The sequence below is a fragment of the Pleurodeles waltl genome, chromosome 8, assembly GCF_031143425.1.
Source record: "Pleurodeles waltl isolate 20211129_DDA chromosome 8, aPleWal1.hap1.20221129, whole genome shotgun sequence".
In the NCBI taxonomy this organism is placed as follows: domain Eukaryota; kingdom Metazoa; phylum Chordata; class Amphibia; order Caudata; family Salamandridae; genus Pleurodeles; species Pleurodeles waltl.
This window is the reverse complement of record NC_090447.1, coordinates 84,811,088-84,826,005: the sequence shown is the minus strand read 5'-3', so window position 1 is coordinate 84,826,005 and position 14,918 is coordinate 84,811,088. Positions and strand designations below refer to the sequence as shown.

The following is a 14,918-nucleotide window of genomic DNA, read 5'->3' as shown; positions in this document are numbered from 1 at the left end:
CAATGAGTAAAAACATTTCGGCCTTTATAGTTGTGAATGTGAAAGTATTTTTGGAGATAAGCAAATCATAGTTTTCATTGTTTTTTGGAAAGCATAAAATGTGAAAAGCGTATTTAATTCTTTGAGATTTTCTAGGTCATGATCAAAGGTTTATGTTATGAATGCATATATGGTACAGGATTGATATTCTATGTATGATCATAGTCCAAAGCTCTTGCCATCTCTTGGTTCTGAGGTCGTAGTTTATTCTTGTTCCATGATTCAAAGAAGGGACTTTGCCCTCGTTCCAAAAGGGGTCTCCATCTGATATCACGGAGACACATTTAGTCAAGAGTCTATTGATGAGTTACATTTCTATGAATGAGTAAGTTCATATTTGTTCTAACCTTTTCCTTTCAGATCTCTCTCCCTGCTGTTCCCTACCCTAATTCCCTTCCCCCGACAGGCTTCATCATAACTCTGTGCTGTAGTAGCTTTCTGAGTTGGTGACTGAAAGATGGGCCTTTTGTTCAGCAACCTGCAGATCCCAAGGAAAGGACACTGTGACAGCTCCCTCTGTAAACATAAACCAACAGCAGAGGGGGGCTTTTCCAGGGCCAGCTCGCCCTCGCTCACTTTCTCTTGTTATTTTCAGTCTGTGTGGCAAGAAAAGTCCAGTCAGTAATTTACAACACTAAGAGCTCTAACTCCAGCAAACAGGAGACCACTGCATTCCAAATGCTTGTGTAGACTTACATTTTATTAACATTACGATCTCCTAGAAATGCGATCTGCGCTCCTGAGTTCATTGAAGCTGCACGGCAGGACCCCGTGACTGCATCTGGCTTTAATCAGGAAAATGGCTGGGGGGCTTATCTCCCTGCACTCCAAAGCACAGGGACAATAAAGTGCAGTATGGCTGTGTTCTCAGTGCCAAGCAGAACTGAAAAGTGCACGTTATTACCTCCCACAATTTTATTGGGGTAGCTCTTTTCTTTCTCTAGGTTAATTTGAAGCTCGGCTCAGACCCCGGGAGCAGCAGAAGAAAGTGCTGTCCAACGCAGACATACTGCGCGTTATTGTCCCTGTGCTTTTCCACTCGCGCTGCAGATATTTCGTGGGGTTCTAGTTATCCGGTACTGCCTTTCATCTCTGCGGTTCAGAAAATCCATATGCACCGCATCAGTGCAGGTAAGTATTTTCCTAACGTGATTTTAGCCCGACTGCATTATATTTTTGGGCTTAACAATGGGCATTTTCGGTGTGCTAGCATCCAGCTCAGAGTGCAACCCGGGCTGTACTTCGAGTCACAAGCGCGTCACTGTGGCTCTTGCACCCACTTCCCTTCTTTCGCTCCTGTAGTCCACCTTGGGGCAGAGGTAATGCGGGCGGATAATAGGTAATGATTGTGCCCCTCTAGCACTTCACATACCACTCCATAGATCTGGGCTTCGTCCCCAATCCCCCCCAGTACGAAACAAGGCGACTGACTGCTTATTAGCATACTGATAGGGCCACCGGAACTGCAACAGGCTGCTGTGTGATCTGCACATTTATGAGTTTACCTCACTTGTAGCCTAATTCATCACCTGCGCAATTTGAAGTTTTAACCAAAACATGTTTTTTGCCCACACTGGTCAAGCTACTGCCGCATAGTGGAAGGTCCTTTGAAAAGAAAGCTCTTCACCTTTCATCTGTCTGCTATATGTACGTGATCACCTGACTATCAAGGAGGTGACAATGCTCTCTCTTACAAGCTATCTTGTTTTAAAATCTGAAAAAAATGAAGTAGTACCGTCAGAAAATGTTCAGTTGTTACACTGCATAATTTGACTTTTCTTCACTCAATTTACTCAAACCTACCGCATCATTTTGTCCTCCCCACCTTATAATTCAAGTGGCCCTGCTTATAAGATAGAGTCCAGACATACCGACTGTGGTGGTGTTTAAAACGTTTTCCTTCCGGTCACAGCCATCACACACTTCCTTTCCTGCTCTCCTCGCCTCAGTGCCAGTAGCTTGTGACTGTCTGTTCCAGTAAAGGATGTTCTGTTGCTTCAGTAACTTGCACACGTTTTAATGTTCCATTGAAAAACAGGATTACAAAATCAGACATCGGGCTAATTCAAGTAAAAAATAATAATAATACACTGTAGATATGACTGCAGATACCACTGGCACAACTCCAGCTCCGCAACATAACATTTCCTGCTGGTGTCAATCTGGAAAAAAACAACATAATGAGGTGGGAATTCCCGAGGAAATTAACAACATGAGAGCATTGCCTCTTTCAAGGGTCCCTCAAAACTGCCCCTAGCTGGAGGGTGTGAAGTTTCCTTGGACCAGCCGCATTCCTTTCAGTGATTGTATATAGTGGGAGGAGGGAGAGCGGGTGTTTTGAAAGAGTTTGCTCAAGGGCACTCACTCCCATCAGTAGTGTAACTTCTCACAATCACAGCCCCAGTCTCTGCTGTTCTGCATGTATGGGAGATGTTTGCTCCCATGTAGTGCACATTTTTCCCCAGCTTCCTTCTGTTAACTACTGTCTCCGTAGGTCCATCCCGGAGGACTTTTTGAGCACAGTAATGTGAAGAACTTTTGAGGGCTGTGCCCCCAGCAAAGGCGTGAGTATTTAAAGGTGTTCTTAGTTTTTTTTTGTTATTGCAGGAAGAGCATGGCAAAACTTGAATCCCGTTCCCCAGTCTTGTTCAAACCTGTAGGTGACAGAGCCAAACCCTTGTGCACACACTAGTGCTCAGTGGCTAAACATTGATAAGGTCCTAAAGGCAAGACCTATTGGCTATGCCAATAGTTTGTGCACTGCTGCTGTGCTGTGTATGAGGGAAGCTTGCACTGCTGCCTGTACTGTATGTGCGCTGTGTGTGACAGGAGCTTGCACTGCTACCTGTGATGTATGTGCGCTGTGTGTGAGGGAAGCTTTCACTGCTGCTGCCTGTGCTGTATCTGCTCGGTATGAGTGAAGCTTGCACTGCTGCTGTGCTGTGTCTGTGCTCTGTGTGAGGGAATATTGCACTGCTGCTGTGCGGTATCTGCTTGTGTGTCAGGGAAGCTTGCACTGCTGCTGTGCTGTATCTGTGCAGTTGCCTGAGCCATGTGTGAGGGAAGCTTGCACTACTGCTGTGCTGTATCTCTGCTATGTGTGAAGGAAGCTTGCAACATGGCTGCCTGTGCTATAGCTGCTATGTGTGAGGGCAGCTTACACTGCTGCTGTGCTGTATCTGTGCTATGTGTAAGGGAAGCTTGCACTGCTGCTATGCTGTATCTGCTGTGCCTGAGGAAGCTTTCACTGCTGCTGCTGTGCTATAACCGCCCTGTATGCGAGGGAAGCTTGCACAGCTGCTATGCTGTATCTGCTGTGTGTGAGGAAAGCTTGCACTGATGCTGCCTGTGCTGTATATGCTGTGTATGAGGGGAGCCTGCGCTGCTGCCTGTGATGTATCTGCTGTGTGTGAGGGAGGTTTGCACTGCTGTTGCCTGTGCTGTATCTGCTCTGTATGTGAGGGAAGCTTACACTCCTGGTGTGCTGTATCTGCTGTGCCTGAGGAAGCTTGCACTGCTGCTGCTGTGCTGTATCTGCTCTGTATGTGAGGGAACCTTTCACAACTGCTGTGTGAGAGAAAAGCTTGCACTGATGCTGCCTGTGCTGTGTATGCTGTGTATGAGGGAAGCTTGCACTGCTGCCTGTGCTGTATCTGATGTGTGTGAGGGAAGCTTGCACTACTGCTGTGCTGTATCTGCTGTGTGTGAGGGAAGCTTGCACTGATGCTGTGATGTATCTGCGCTGTGTGTGTGGGAAGTTTGCACTGCTGCTGTGCTGTATCTGCTGTGTGCGAGGGAAGCTTGCACTGCTGCTGTGTTTTATCTGTGCTGTGTGAGGGAAGTTTGCACTGCTGCTGTGCTGTATCTGCTGTGTGCGAGGGAAGCTTGCACTGCTGCTGTGTTTTATCTGTGCTGTGTGAGGGAAGCTTGCACTGCTGCTGTGCTGTATCTGCTGTGTATGAGGGAAGTTTGCATTGCTGCTGCCTTTGCTGTATCTGCTCTGAACGTGAGGAAAGCTTGCACTCCTGCTGTGCTGTATCTGCTGTGTATGAGGGAAGCTTGCATTGTACCTTCTCTGTGAGGGAGCATGCACTGCTGCCTGTGCTGTATCTGCTGTGTGTGAGGGAAGCATGCACTGCTACTGCCTGTATGGTATCTGCTTTGTGTGAAGGAAGCTTACACTGCTGCCTCTAGTATCGGATGTGTGTGAGGGAAGCTTGCATGGTAGATTCTGTGAGGGAACCTTGCATAGTTCCTTCTATGTGAGGGAAGCTTGCATTGTATCTTCTCAGTTAAGAAAAAAACTACTTATCCCTCTCTGTCTTCCTTTCCATCTATTCTATGCAGCTCTCACCAATATATATTCTCCATGCCACATAATTCCACTATACAAATACACTCCGTGCCACACTATTCGACACACACAATTCCACAAGTAACAGTTCAAATACAGACCACAAATTTCGACTCCACACCACACACATCCCCTACACTCCTAATCAAAACACATAAATAAAGACATTGTCATTTACAATGCCAACAGCTTGCACTCTCACAAATGCGAGACCTATTGCATTGCAAATGCTTGTTAACTTACTTTCTAATTGTTTGAGGGTTGCAGCGTATACAAATGTGAATTTTGTTGGCACAAAAGCATTTAAAAAAAAGTGAAAAACTATGTTCTTTTAGCGTAGTTGCTTTTTCAGCTAGCCAAAGTTTTTTTCTTCCTTTCATTCCTGTGAAGCAGTGAGAATGTTTGCTCATTTGAATTTACTTCTCACCATTTTCTATGCAAATGTATTTACTGGATAGTGTCCAGCAACAATAATATCCTTTCCCGAAAATCAGACACGTTTCTTAGAAATGGGGGGAGGAGAAAAGGACTTAAATAAAAAACGTGTGTATCCCAAAGTATTTCGACATTTCAGACCTTGAGTTAGCCAATCGTCTCCTTATTCTAACTGCTGTATTTAAAGGCTTACATTTTGAATATTTTAAAAAATGTCTAATTTTATTACGCTAAATGCCCTTGGGTATAGCCAGATGAAGAAAACAAATGTTTATATCACAATTCGTCTATATCTCACAGTAAATGGAGTAAAGCATTGGTGTGAGGGGGAAATGGACAGGTTTATGATGGGGAAAACCTTTTTCAAAACCCTGTCAAACTGATCCTGTTTTACACTTTGAACTTTGCCGCTAATGTTTCCATTTCGTCTGGAAGTTGGGCTTTCGCTTGTGATAAGCTGAGGGGAAGTTTGTGCTTCATCATTAGGGTGTAGCGCTGGCAGACCTTGCTATAATTGACATTGCTTGTAGGTTTTTCTCTGCTTGAAGGTGTTCAGGTTACCTGTATTGTGAATACATTTGGTTCTGGCAGAGTTTTTGCAGTTTTATTAAATGGGCCAAGTTTGGTAGAAGGCCAGAAATGCTATCCCCTGATTTAACTGACGTAAGCATAATCATCCAGGCTTTAGATCAACACCAAAACTGGCACGCTGACTGAAACCACTCCCTTCCATCAGAACCCTCTTTTTTTATTTGATGGAAAAATGCCCAGTGATGCCAATAAATGAGCTAAACATTGAGTAAATATGTGGGTGACAGAGCTGCCAGATGATATATAAATTATCCAACCTTAGAGTTCGAATTCAAGCTCGGAAGCCTAGTGGCTGAGAATAGGTGGTGATTTTATTGTTTCTGCCATTTTCTCAGGTATGCTAACCTCGGTGAAGTGTGCAGAATGAGTTGTGGAAAACATCTGTTGAGTTGTATTGGGAGAGGGTGGTCACACCCCACATCCAGGCAGGACAAGGTTCAATCTGAGAGGGATGGAAAGCTCCTCTTTTCCCAGATTTAAAACAGCTAAATTTGGTTTTGGATTCATAAACACAATGTCAGTACTCCCAAACCTCAGTCCATGGCCCTAAAATAAATCATGGCCAATAACTGGGCATAAGGCATGACTGAAGGTCATACTAGTTGACCTCTTATACACTTAGGGCCTGATTATGACTTTGGCAGATGGGTTACTCTCTCACAAAAGTGACGGATATCCTGTCCGTAGTATTACAAGTTCCATCATATCCTATGGAAGTTGTAAAACGGCAGATGGGACATCCGCCAAGGTTGTAATCTTGTCCCTAATGGTGGGCAGGTTACTTTAAATTAGAAATCTTCTTGCACACATTTTAACAGTACATCATCAATTAATGGACAATACATAACTAATTTATTTCATACAATTCAGTAAAACATGAAAAAACATCAAAGAAATTGGTAATATCAAAAATGACATGCATGCATTTCCTACGTGTACAAAAATAATTACTTACAACACGACTGAACACATATGCTTCCAGGTACATGAGCATATTAATCATACTAAAGATAGTCATTGCACAACCCAATCGCAACAGAGGTGTACCTAAAACTCATGCAAAATATTGCTCTGACCCAATGTTGCCAGTTTGCTGTTGACAATAAATATGTAGTTCTTAACCCGTGATGTCTACTCAGGGGGTTTGCGACTGTTTACAAAGTTGAATATTGAGTTTAATAAAGTATTAGTATAGATGAAGAAGCATATTTTTTCATTTTAAAATGCTCTGTAAATGTAAAAGAATTTGAAATCTGGAGGCTAAAATTTAAGTTAGTATTTTTGTTTCATTAATTAAATCAAACCGAATATTGTATAGACAATGAGCGGTCTCAATTGAACTGCTCACAAAAAGAGACCATGCATTAGGAGCAAAGAAGACAAAGTAATATGCTGTAGCATCTTTCTACGTCTTTAAAACTTAAAAGACAAATTTAGGAAACCCCTAACCATTGTGTTAAAATAAAAAATGTTGATGTTTCTATATTTGATAGTGACTTAAATAAAACATTGCAATATTTGTTTGTATATTTGTTTCTGAATTGTTGTGTATTGTTTTGAAGTTCAAATCAAAGAAATTGCAGCGACCAGAGGTCCCTGGCATCCAATAATGACCTAGTGGGTTCTCGGATCCAATAATCATTCATTGGGTGTCCACAGAAGTCGAAAGCAGATTAGTATATTGCTTCATATTTAAGACCTAATAACCAAATTAACAAAACCTCCAACTATCACGTTAAAATTACAAAAAAAAAGATTTTTCTATGATTGCTAGTGACTTAGATAAAATCTTGCAATATTTGTTTGATGCATATTTGTTTCTCCTGAATTTCTATGTATTGTTTTGAGATCAAAGCATAGAAATTGCAGAGGCCGTGGGTCCCCGGCTTCCAATAATGATTTAATGGGAGCCCGGTTCCAATATTTATTAATTGGGGGTCCACAGAAGTCGAAAGGTTGAGTATCACTTGGTTACAAAATTGTCAGTTGTCAGTGCACTATCTCGACTGAATGGAATAACTTTTAACAAGACTTTTTCATGATGACATATGTGTGCGCTCTTAAGATATGAAGCTTAAATGTAGACAATCTCAAAATGTGGGATAACCTTTGTACACCTGCATTTAACATGGATAGAAACATAAAATACATACTTCTACATTTTTCCACATTTCTGTGTTTTTATACATCTTTATATAGCCCATCAAGATATGCACATGTCATTTTAATAATTATGAAGCAGGTTGCTTGTAGAAAGTGATTGGCACTTTAAAAGGATGGTCACGTAAGTCAAATTTGGAGATCGTGAACCACCTATCCAATCCACCTATTTCTCACACCACTGAAAAGTTCAATACCCCTCAAAAAGTGTGACAGAATTATATTTACTCTGGTAACCGTTCCCTAGCTGGCTCCCTTAGAAACTTTGAATAAATTAATTTATCTTTTTCTCTACCAGTTCCTAATTTCTAAAAATAAAGAAAGTAAGTATTTTTATCATTCATTGTAATATGCCTGGCTCAGTAAAAATGAAATGCTTTGTTACAAACCTATACCTTACTAACATGTCAATTGTCTTTTCTCATTACAGAATTACACTAAATGTAGCTGCATCCCTGGTTCTGGAAGAGAAGGATTTGCTCAACCAGGATCATGTGGCAGTGGCTGCTCCCATCTGCTCTGGCCCTTTGTGGTTTTGTCCTGCATTGCTGGATTTGTCGCAAGTACTACACAAACACCATCTTTCATCCTCATCCTAAGGTACTGCCAGGTTTGATGGCTTAGTGGACTAATGCGCCCACTATAGGGGCCCATGTTTGACCTCATGATCACAGGTTCAAATCCCAGTGGGTCCACTCAGCCTTTCATCCAAGTTCTGAGGTCGATAAAATGAATACCATTGAGTTGGGTAACAATAAACATCTGTTATTCAGCGCCAAAAGGCCTACAGCCAAGATTGATCACATCAGCTTCTGCCCTCTTGATGAAAATTCCACATTTTAGGAAAATATGCTCAGGTAAAATATCTAATTTCCAAAACTGAAGAACACAATGAAACTCCATCTTAAGTCAAGGCAAATTTGATTAACTATTGAAAATGCATTTTGTATTAATTAGTTGCAAACATTACTGCCCTACAGTAAGATTCTGAGGACCCTCGAGTACCAATTTGGTGACCTATGCAGCTTAAAGATTCGGTAGGGCTGCAAGAATTTCACAAAAGATTTTATCACTTAACATACTATTTTTTGTTACGTTGAAGATGTAGGATTCTTCAGTCTGGCTTACTTCATACCAGTAAAGATGTGTTATTTTAAACACCAACACATTTAAACTGCTGTCAATCCGAGAAATGATGTCTTAATTTGTCTACTAGGTTATGTTTAGAGGCAACACTAATTCACTTTGTTTTTGTAAATTAATATCTGTATTGGCATGATTTGATGTCTATAAACAAGGTAGAGATTATTCACCTTTGAAATCAATATTTTTCTATGAGGTAGGAGACAAGTATAGTGTGTGGCAATACATGACAAAGAAATGTATGTAGAATTCACTTTCAGATCACATGCATTACCCACAAAGGTTTCTGGAACATGGAATCTGAGTTCTTTCAGAACCAGAATCATAGGTAGACACCTGCCAGTTCTCATAGGCCAGAGGTGCAAAGCTATACCATTTGCAAAATTCACTCTTTCTAAGGTGCTAACAGACTTTCCCCGCTCACTTTGAATCACAATTAGGTGTAAAGGGGCATTTTGTGTCTCTTGTGACTACATTTGTGTGTACAAACTATTGTTCCATTATCAGCATCTTCTCTTGGGTAGTAACTGACTCACAAAGAGGAAGCTGTCAGAATTGTGATGAGCAGCCCTAGAGGAATAGAAAGTGGTCCGAGGGACCAATGTATGCTTTGCCTAATGCCTTTCCTGAATGTCAGCATTTTTAAAGCAGCTCTGCCACTTTGTGGACCAGGACCTAGTTTACCAATAAAAAAGAAATATTGACATCCAGGTAATGTTAACACAGCAATGGTGGTCTGGTGTCCCTCACTGGTTTGTGACTCTGCATGTTCACAGCTATTCATGGGGTGGGGAGTGAAAGAATGCCACCTGGTGCCTCGTTAACTTTATTGTTATATTAATAATAACATTTTGTGACCTGACCTGTGAACGATCTGCAAACAAAAATTGTGTGATGCAAATGATTAACAATATGTCCACAATCCAATCAGGAGTACCAGAGATACGCAGACTAAATTGTAAATAGCTCAAAGAGACAGAAAGCACTAAGTGTAGGCATCTGGTCGTGCTAGTTCAGGACATACTCATAAGCTCAGGCCAACTTCAATGGAGTGTGAGCCAGGTACCGGAAAATGGTTAGTCCCGCTGAAAAAGTTACCTTATCAAAGTCCAACGTGCAGAGTTCAAAACATCAGGATGTCACAGGAGGAGCTCAACTGATGCCAGCCAATGGTCCAGAACCTGGGAAAGCACCCCTGAGGATCAGGAACTCACTTGACCAGAGACAAGCAGGGCTTAGACAGGTTCAGTTGCAGATCCAGGTAGGTCCTTTTGCAGTTGCAGCAAGTCAGCTGGGCAGCTGCATGGAGACATATGGAGCTTGTTGTGTCCCTGTAGCTCAGAACAGGATGCCACTTAACTAACCCATGTAGTCACTCAGGGTAGCATGGGGTGAAGAAAGGAGGTCCAGTCTTTCTTCTCGGAGAGCAGGTCAGACTTCAAGCAGCAGGGCATTCACCTGAAGAACAAGACAGGCCTCAAGCATCAGGGCAATCTTCTGAAAAACAAAGATGGCCTTAGGTAGCAGAACAGTCATATGATGAACAAAGCAGGTCTTAAGTAGCAGGGCAGTCCTTTGGGGAACAAGGCAGGCCTCATGCATCAGGGCAATCCTCTGGGGGAACAAGGCAGTTCTTCAACTGTAATATCCATAGGTCCAGAGCATGCTGAAGGGTGGGTCTGAGGGTCCAATTTTTATTCCTGGTGCCAGCTTTGAAGTGGAAGACACTTCTAGATTTTTTGCCCCCCATTTGCCTCTTGAATTTCCTTTCTTCCCTGCCCAGGCTCCAAAAGGTCCAGGGTGACAAAAGAGTGGAGTCAAGTTCTTTGCAAGTGTTCTGAAGCAGCTCCTTTAAAATGTAAGTGGGGTAGGGAACATCTCTGCTCATCCCCATCCTGCTAGCATCTAGTCCCCTTTGTCTCACAGTCTGGGCGAAATATCCAAAGAGCAACTGCCACTCAGTTCACAATCATTTGACACAGACTACAAGCACCAAATGGCTAGAACAAGAAAAAGCCAATTTTCAAATTTTTGACATAAACTTTTACTTTACCATTAAATAGGATTTTATATTACACGTCCAAGCATGGCATTTCTACCGGTTCCCAAAAGAAAATTAAGCCTCTGGATAAGCCGGGTTCCTATCGACCTATCAGTCTTCTCAGTAACCATTATAAAATATTTTCAAGAATAATCGCAACACTAGTGCATTTGGACCAATTTGATTCTTGCCAGATGTCGGCTAATGCTAATTTCTTAATACAGTCTATTGAGTATTTTAGTAAGAATAAGACCCTGGCTACTATCTTAATGCTGGACACAGAAAAGGCATTCAACTTAGTTCAATGGGAAGTATTATTTACTATCTTAATCAATTTCTCTGATAAAATGTGGGCCATCTTCGTAATCTATTTCGGAGCACAGAAGCAACGATTATGGTGAATACACGAGCAGCAGGGAAAGTTTCAATTTCTCGAGGGACACGCAAGGGGTGCCAGATGTCTCCCATGCTATTCACATTGTTTATAGAACCATTAGCAGCAGCACTGAGTCAAGAATCTCAAATCATTCAGCCTTTGCAGGGTGCGCCCAAACTAAAGTTGTGGGAATGCAGATAGAATCAAAATGTATCAAGGAAGGGGAGAGGCTAGGTTTCCTTTCAGTCAATGATTTTGTAACCTTAGGACAAGTAAAAATGTGGGAGCAGCTTAATTTAGACATTCTAGAAATCCCGAAGCAGCTTTACTATTCCTATTCTCAAATTTACTGTTTCATTCAAACAATGTCGACTACAATCAGTCCAAGTGCCCCCTCCAATATCCAAGACTGTTACTGGAAGAGTCAGCTCGGGATAGGGATATGATACCAGCTATTACAGCAACAGTTTCAAGCATTATGAATTCCAGATGCTTTAAAGGAGATCGAGTCAGAAATAGGAGGCCAAATTGACAGGCGGGTAAGGAACTAATATAATATGTTGGCCCACAAAGCTATTAAGGGTACACATTTTAAAAGAATGACTTTTTTTAAAATATAAAATGGAGATTATATTTTACACCTGCTCGGGACCAGAAAATGTTTCCATCGCCATCCGGGGTTTGTTATAGATGCCACCATAATGTGGGAGATTGGCTACATGTATATTTTTCTTGCCCTATCCTACGGAAATTGTGGGGAATTTTTTTTTACTGGTTAAGTGGCCAAATAGGTGTCCTAATTATCCCAGATCCCCTAGGAGCCCTTTTTGGCATCCCTAGTAACCTTTGGCTCGCAATACATCAAAAGCAGAAAGTTTATATAGCCTAATTGGTTGCAAAATCATTGATATTACAGCAATGGAGAATAGCAACACCTCCATCCTTTGAAAGGTGGGAAAGTAAGATGACGCAAGTCAAGACAAGGAAATAGAGATATGATTGAAGGAGGGGTGCAATGCGACAATTATCCAAAATTTGGGGAAAGGGAGGGCGGCATCAAGAGCTCCTACAAGAATGCGATCAGGAATCTAGAATATGACTAGATCACACTAATTGGTGAAACTACTGTAATGTTTGTACGCTTGCCTTTCACACCTGTATCAAAACGTGTCTGACCCTGGTAAGTCACTGCACTACCAGGGAAGACACTTCCCTGCAATTAGATTTAAAATTATTATTTTTTGATTTTACACAAAATCTACATAATCACAATGATTATGCAAGTCTTAAAAAGGTCAAAGTTTAAATCAGCGCTATTCAGTGTAAGTCCAGGATAGCCATATCCATGCCACATTTTCAGGATAACCACATAAAATACATTTACATGTAGTAAATGTTAAGGCAGTTAATTTATGTAGCCGTTTTTTACCCTGAAAATCTGGCATGGAGCTAGCCTTCCTGGATCTACCTTGGGCATCCCTTGGCAAGGTATTGCAATGATCTGATGATGCTGGCACTCATAACATTTTCAAGAGATGCTGATTTACTAGCTTCAGTGGTGTAACGTAAAATGATGCGGCACCCTCTGTATAATGTGAAGAGGGGTCCCTGAGTCTTGGATATCTCCCTGATATTAATTGGCCTTGGGCAGAATGGGGCGACTTTGACAGGTGTTTGGGGGTCCCCCAATGCCACAGGGGCTGCAAGGGCCTGAGTTATGCTCCTGATTAGCTCAGTTGCTTTGATAGTGAGCTGGGGAAAATTGTCACCATTAATCCTAAATGAGATAAACATTGTCTTTTTATGGTGCACATTGGATAAATGATTCTGTATACTGCTATATGATAGAGACTTCTAGCTGCTAATTCCTTACCTTTGGATTCTCCCCATGCATCAGACTGGATCTGGAAGATTTTCATGAGCAGTTCCCCTCGCACTGGTATGTGGTATCAATCTGTTCCGCATCCGTTGTCAGTATCGTTGGTGCCTGAAATGATGTCACAGTTCCTATAAAGGTACCACCCAGGTGTGCGGACATCAGTTATTTTTTTTCTGCACCAGCCAGCACCGATCCGGAGAGAGCTACCCCTCAGTCATTTTTTACTGGTCTTTTTTCGACTTCTGTCAAATTGTTTGGGAGAATTTATTCTCTTGGTCTTTTGAAGGATGTCTTTTAGGAAGACAGGCTTCAAGCCCTACGGATCCTGTCCTCGGGCGATGTCCATGGTGGATTGCATCTTGTGTGCTTGTAGAGAAAGACCATGACCTGAGGTCATGCTCTGAGTGTCAGGCCATGCATCCGAAGGCTTAGAGGGAGTGGTCGCTAAAGTTGATGGCGTCTTGTCATGTGACTCCACGCAGGTCCAGGTTTTAGTCAAGAGGAAGGGCCTGGGAACGGTTGCTAAGTCCGAAGTGGTTGTCATTCCAATCAAAGTCCTCGGGTGATCTGGTAAGTCAAGGCACAAAAAGAAGAGCAAGAAGTCGATGGCGGGGTGTTGTCATTCACGGTCTTGTTCTGCTGAACCTGTGCCTGGGCTCACTCCATGCCTCCAGAGTTTCTGGAAGCTAAAGAGACCCCCGCCTCATTTTTGGGCAGTCTGGTTCTGCTGGTGCACCACCGGGCTTCATAGAAAGGGAAGGGGCCCATCAGGTTCCACACTGGCAGAATCAACATCAGTGCCAATGGGCTCCTAGGGATCAAGTCCTGGATCGGGACCTGCACCAGTTGCACCTTTCTGACCTTCCCCAGCGCTGGTCCTGATGTGCCCACCAATGTTATCCCTGAGTCCGACACAGAGGTCAATAGGCATTGGCCGACGCAGATTCAGTGCCGGCAGAGGCTTTGCCCCCTTGATCGGAACTTGAGGCCTATTTCACTAGACTAGGCCCCGGGGAGGACTTGGAGTGGTCGCTGGACCATTTAGAATACCAGCCTTTTGAGACAGAGATGGACTAGGGTACGGACATGGGTAAAGCCAGCTGACTTTATCCACCTACTGTGGCTACAGAGGAAGGAGCTTCTTATACCATAGTGGTGGTGAGGAGGGCAGCTGAGGTCCTGGACCTTCAAATACCCTTGGTGGCCATTGAGATTAATCTCTTGACAGAAATGCTGCAACCAGGAGCTTCCACCTCAGAAGCCCCGCTCCTGTTCAATTATGCATTTACTGACATCCTACTGGGTACCTGGTCCAAACCCAGCGCAGGGACTCCTGTGAATAGGATGCTTGCCCGCTGTCATTGCCCCACACCTGGGGACCCAAGTTTCCTGATGCATCAAGCTCACTTCAAGCCTTTCCCTCCCAGGGCGTGTTTCCTACCGCTCCCCCGGATAGGAAATCCAGGAGTTTGAATTAATTTGGGAAGATGTTTTCTTCCGCCAATCTTGCTTTGCAGACAGTGAACATCGCATTCTTATTACACCCATAGGCTGTAGAATATGGTTGCGCAAATGCTGCAATAGGTCCTGGAAGAGGCCTGGCCTGTACTCTTTCAGGCTGTTGCCGATAGGAGAGATGCAGCAAAGTTCACAATTTATTGCAGATTTGACAGGACCAACTTGCTAGACAGAACGGTTTTAAAGACAGTGGCTCTGAGGTGCCATGCCTGGCTGAGGACATCTGGCTATTCAAGGGCTGTCCAGGCTTCTTTGATGGATGTGCCCTTCAATGGCACCCGTCTCTTCCGAGGCAAGGTGGACTCCACGCTCAAGCGCTTCAAGGATTCTTATGCTATGGCCAGGTCTTTGATCCTCACCCCCTCCCAGTCTGCTTTAGCCC

The 14,918-nt window shown here is 43.0% G+C and overlaps 1 protein-coding gene across 1 annotated transcript in view; it reads left to right on the top strand.

The window, feature by feature from the left end:
• The window catches only part of SLCO2B1 (solute carrier organic anion transporter family member 2B1), a 379,804-nt gene that overhangs the window by 317,222 nt on the left and 47,664 nt on the right, over positions 1-14,918 (top strand). The window contains exon 12 of the mRNA XM_069203800.1: positions 8,010-8,179. Within this exon, the coding sequence (XP_069059901.1) occupies positions 8,010-8,179 (170 nt within the window). The remainder of the gene's footprint in view (positions 1-8,009; positions 8,180-14,918) is intronic.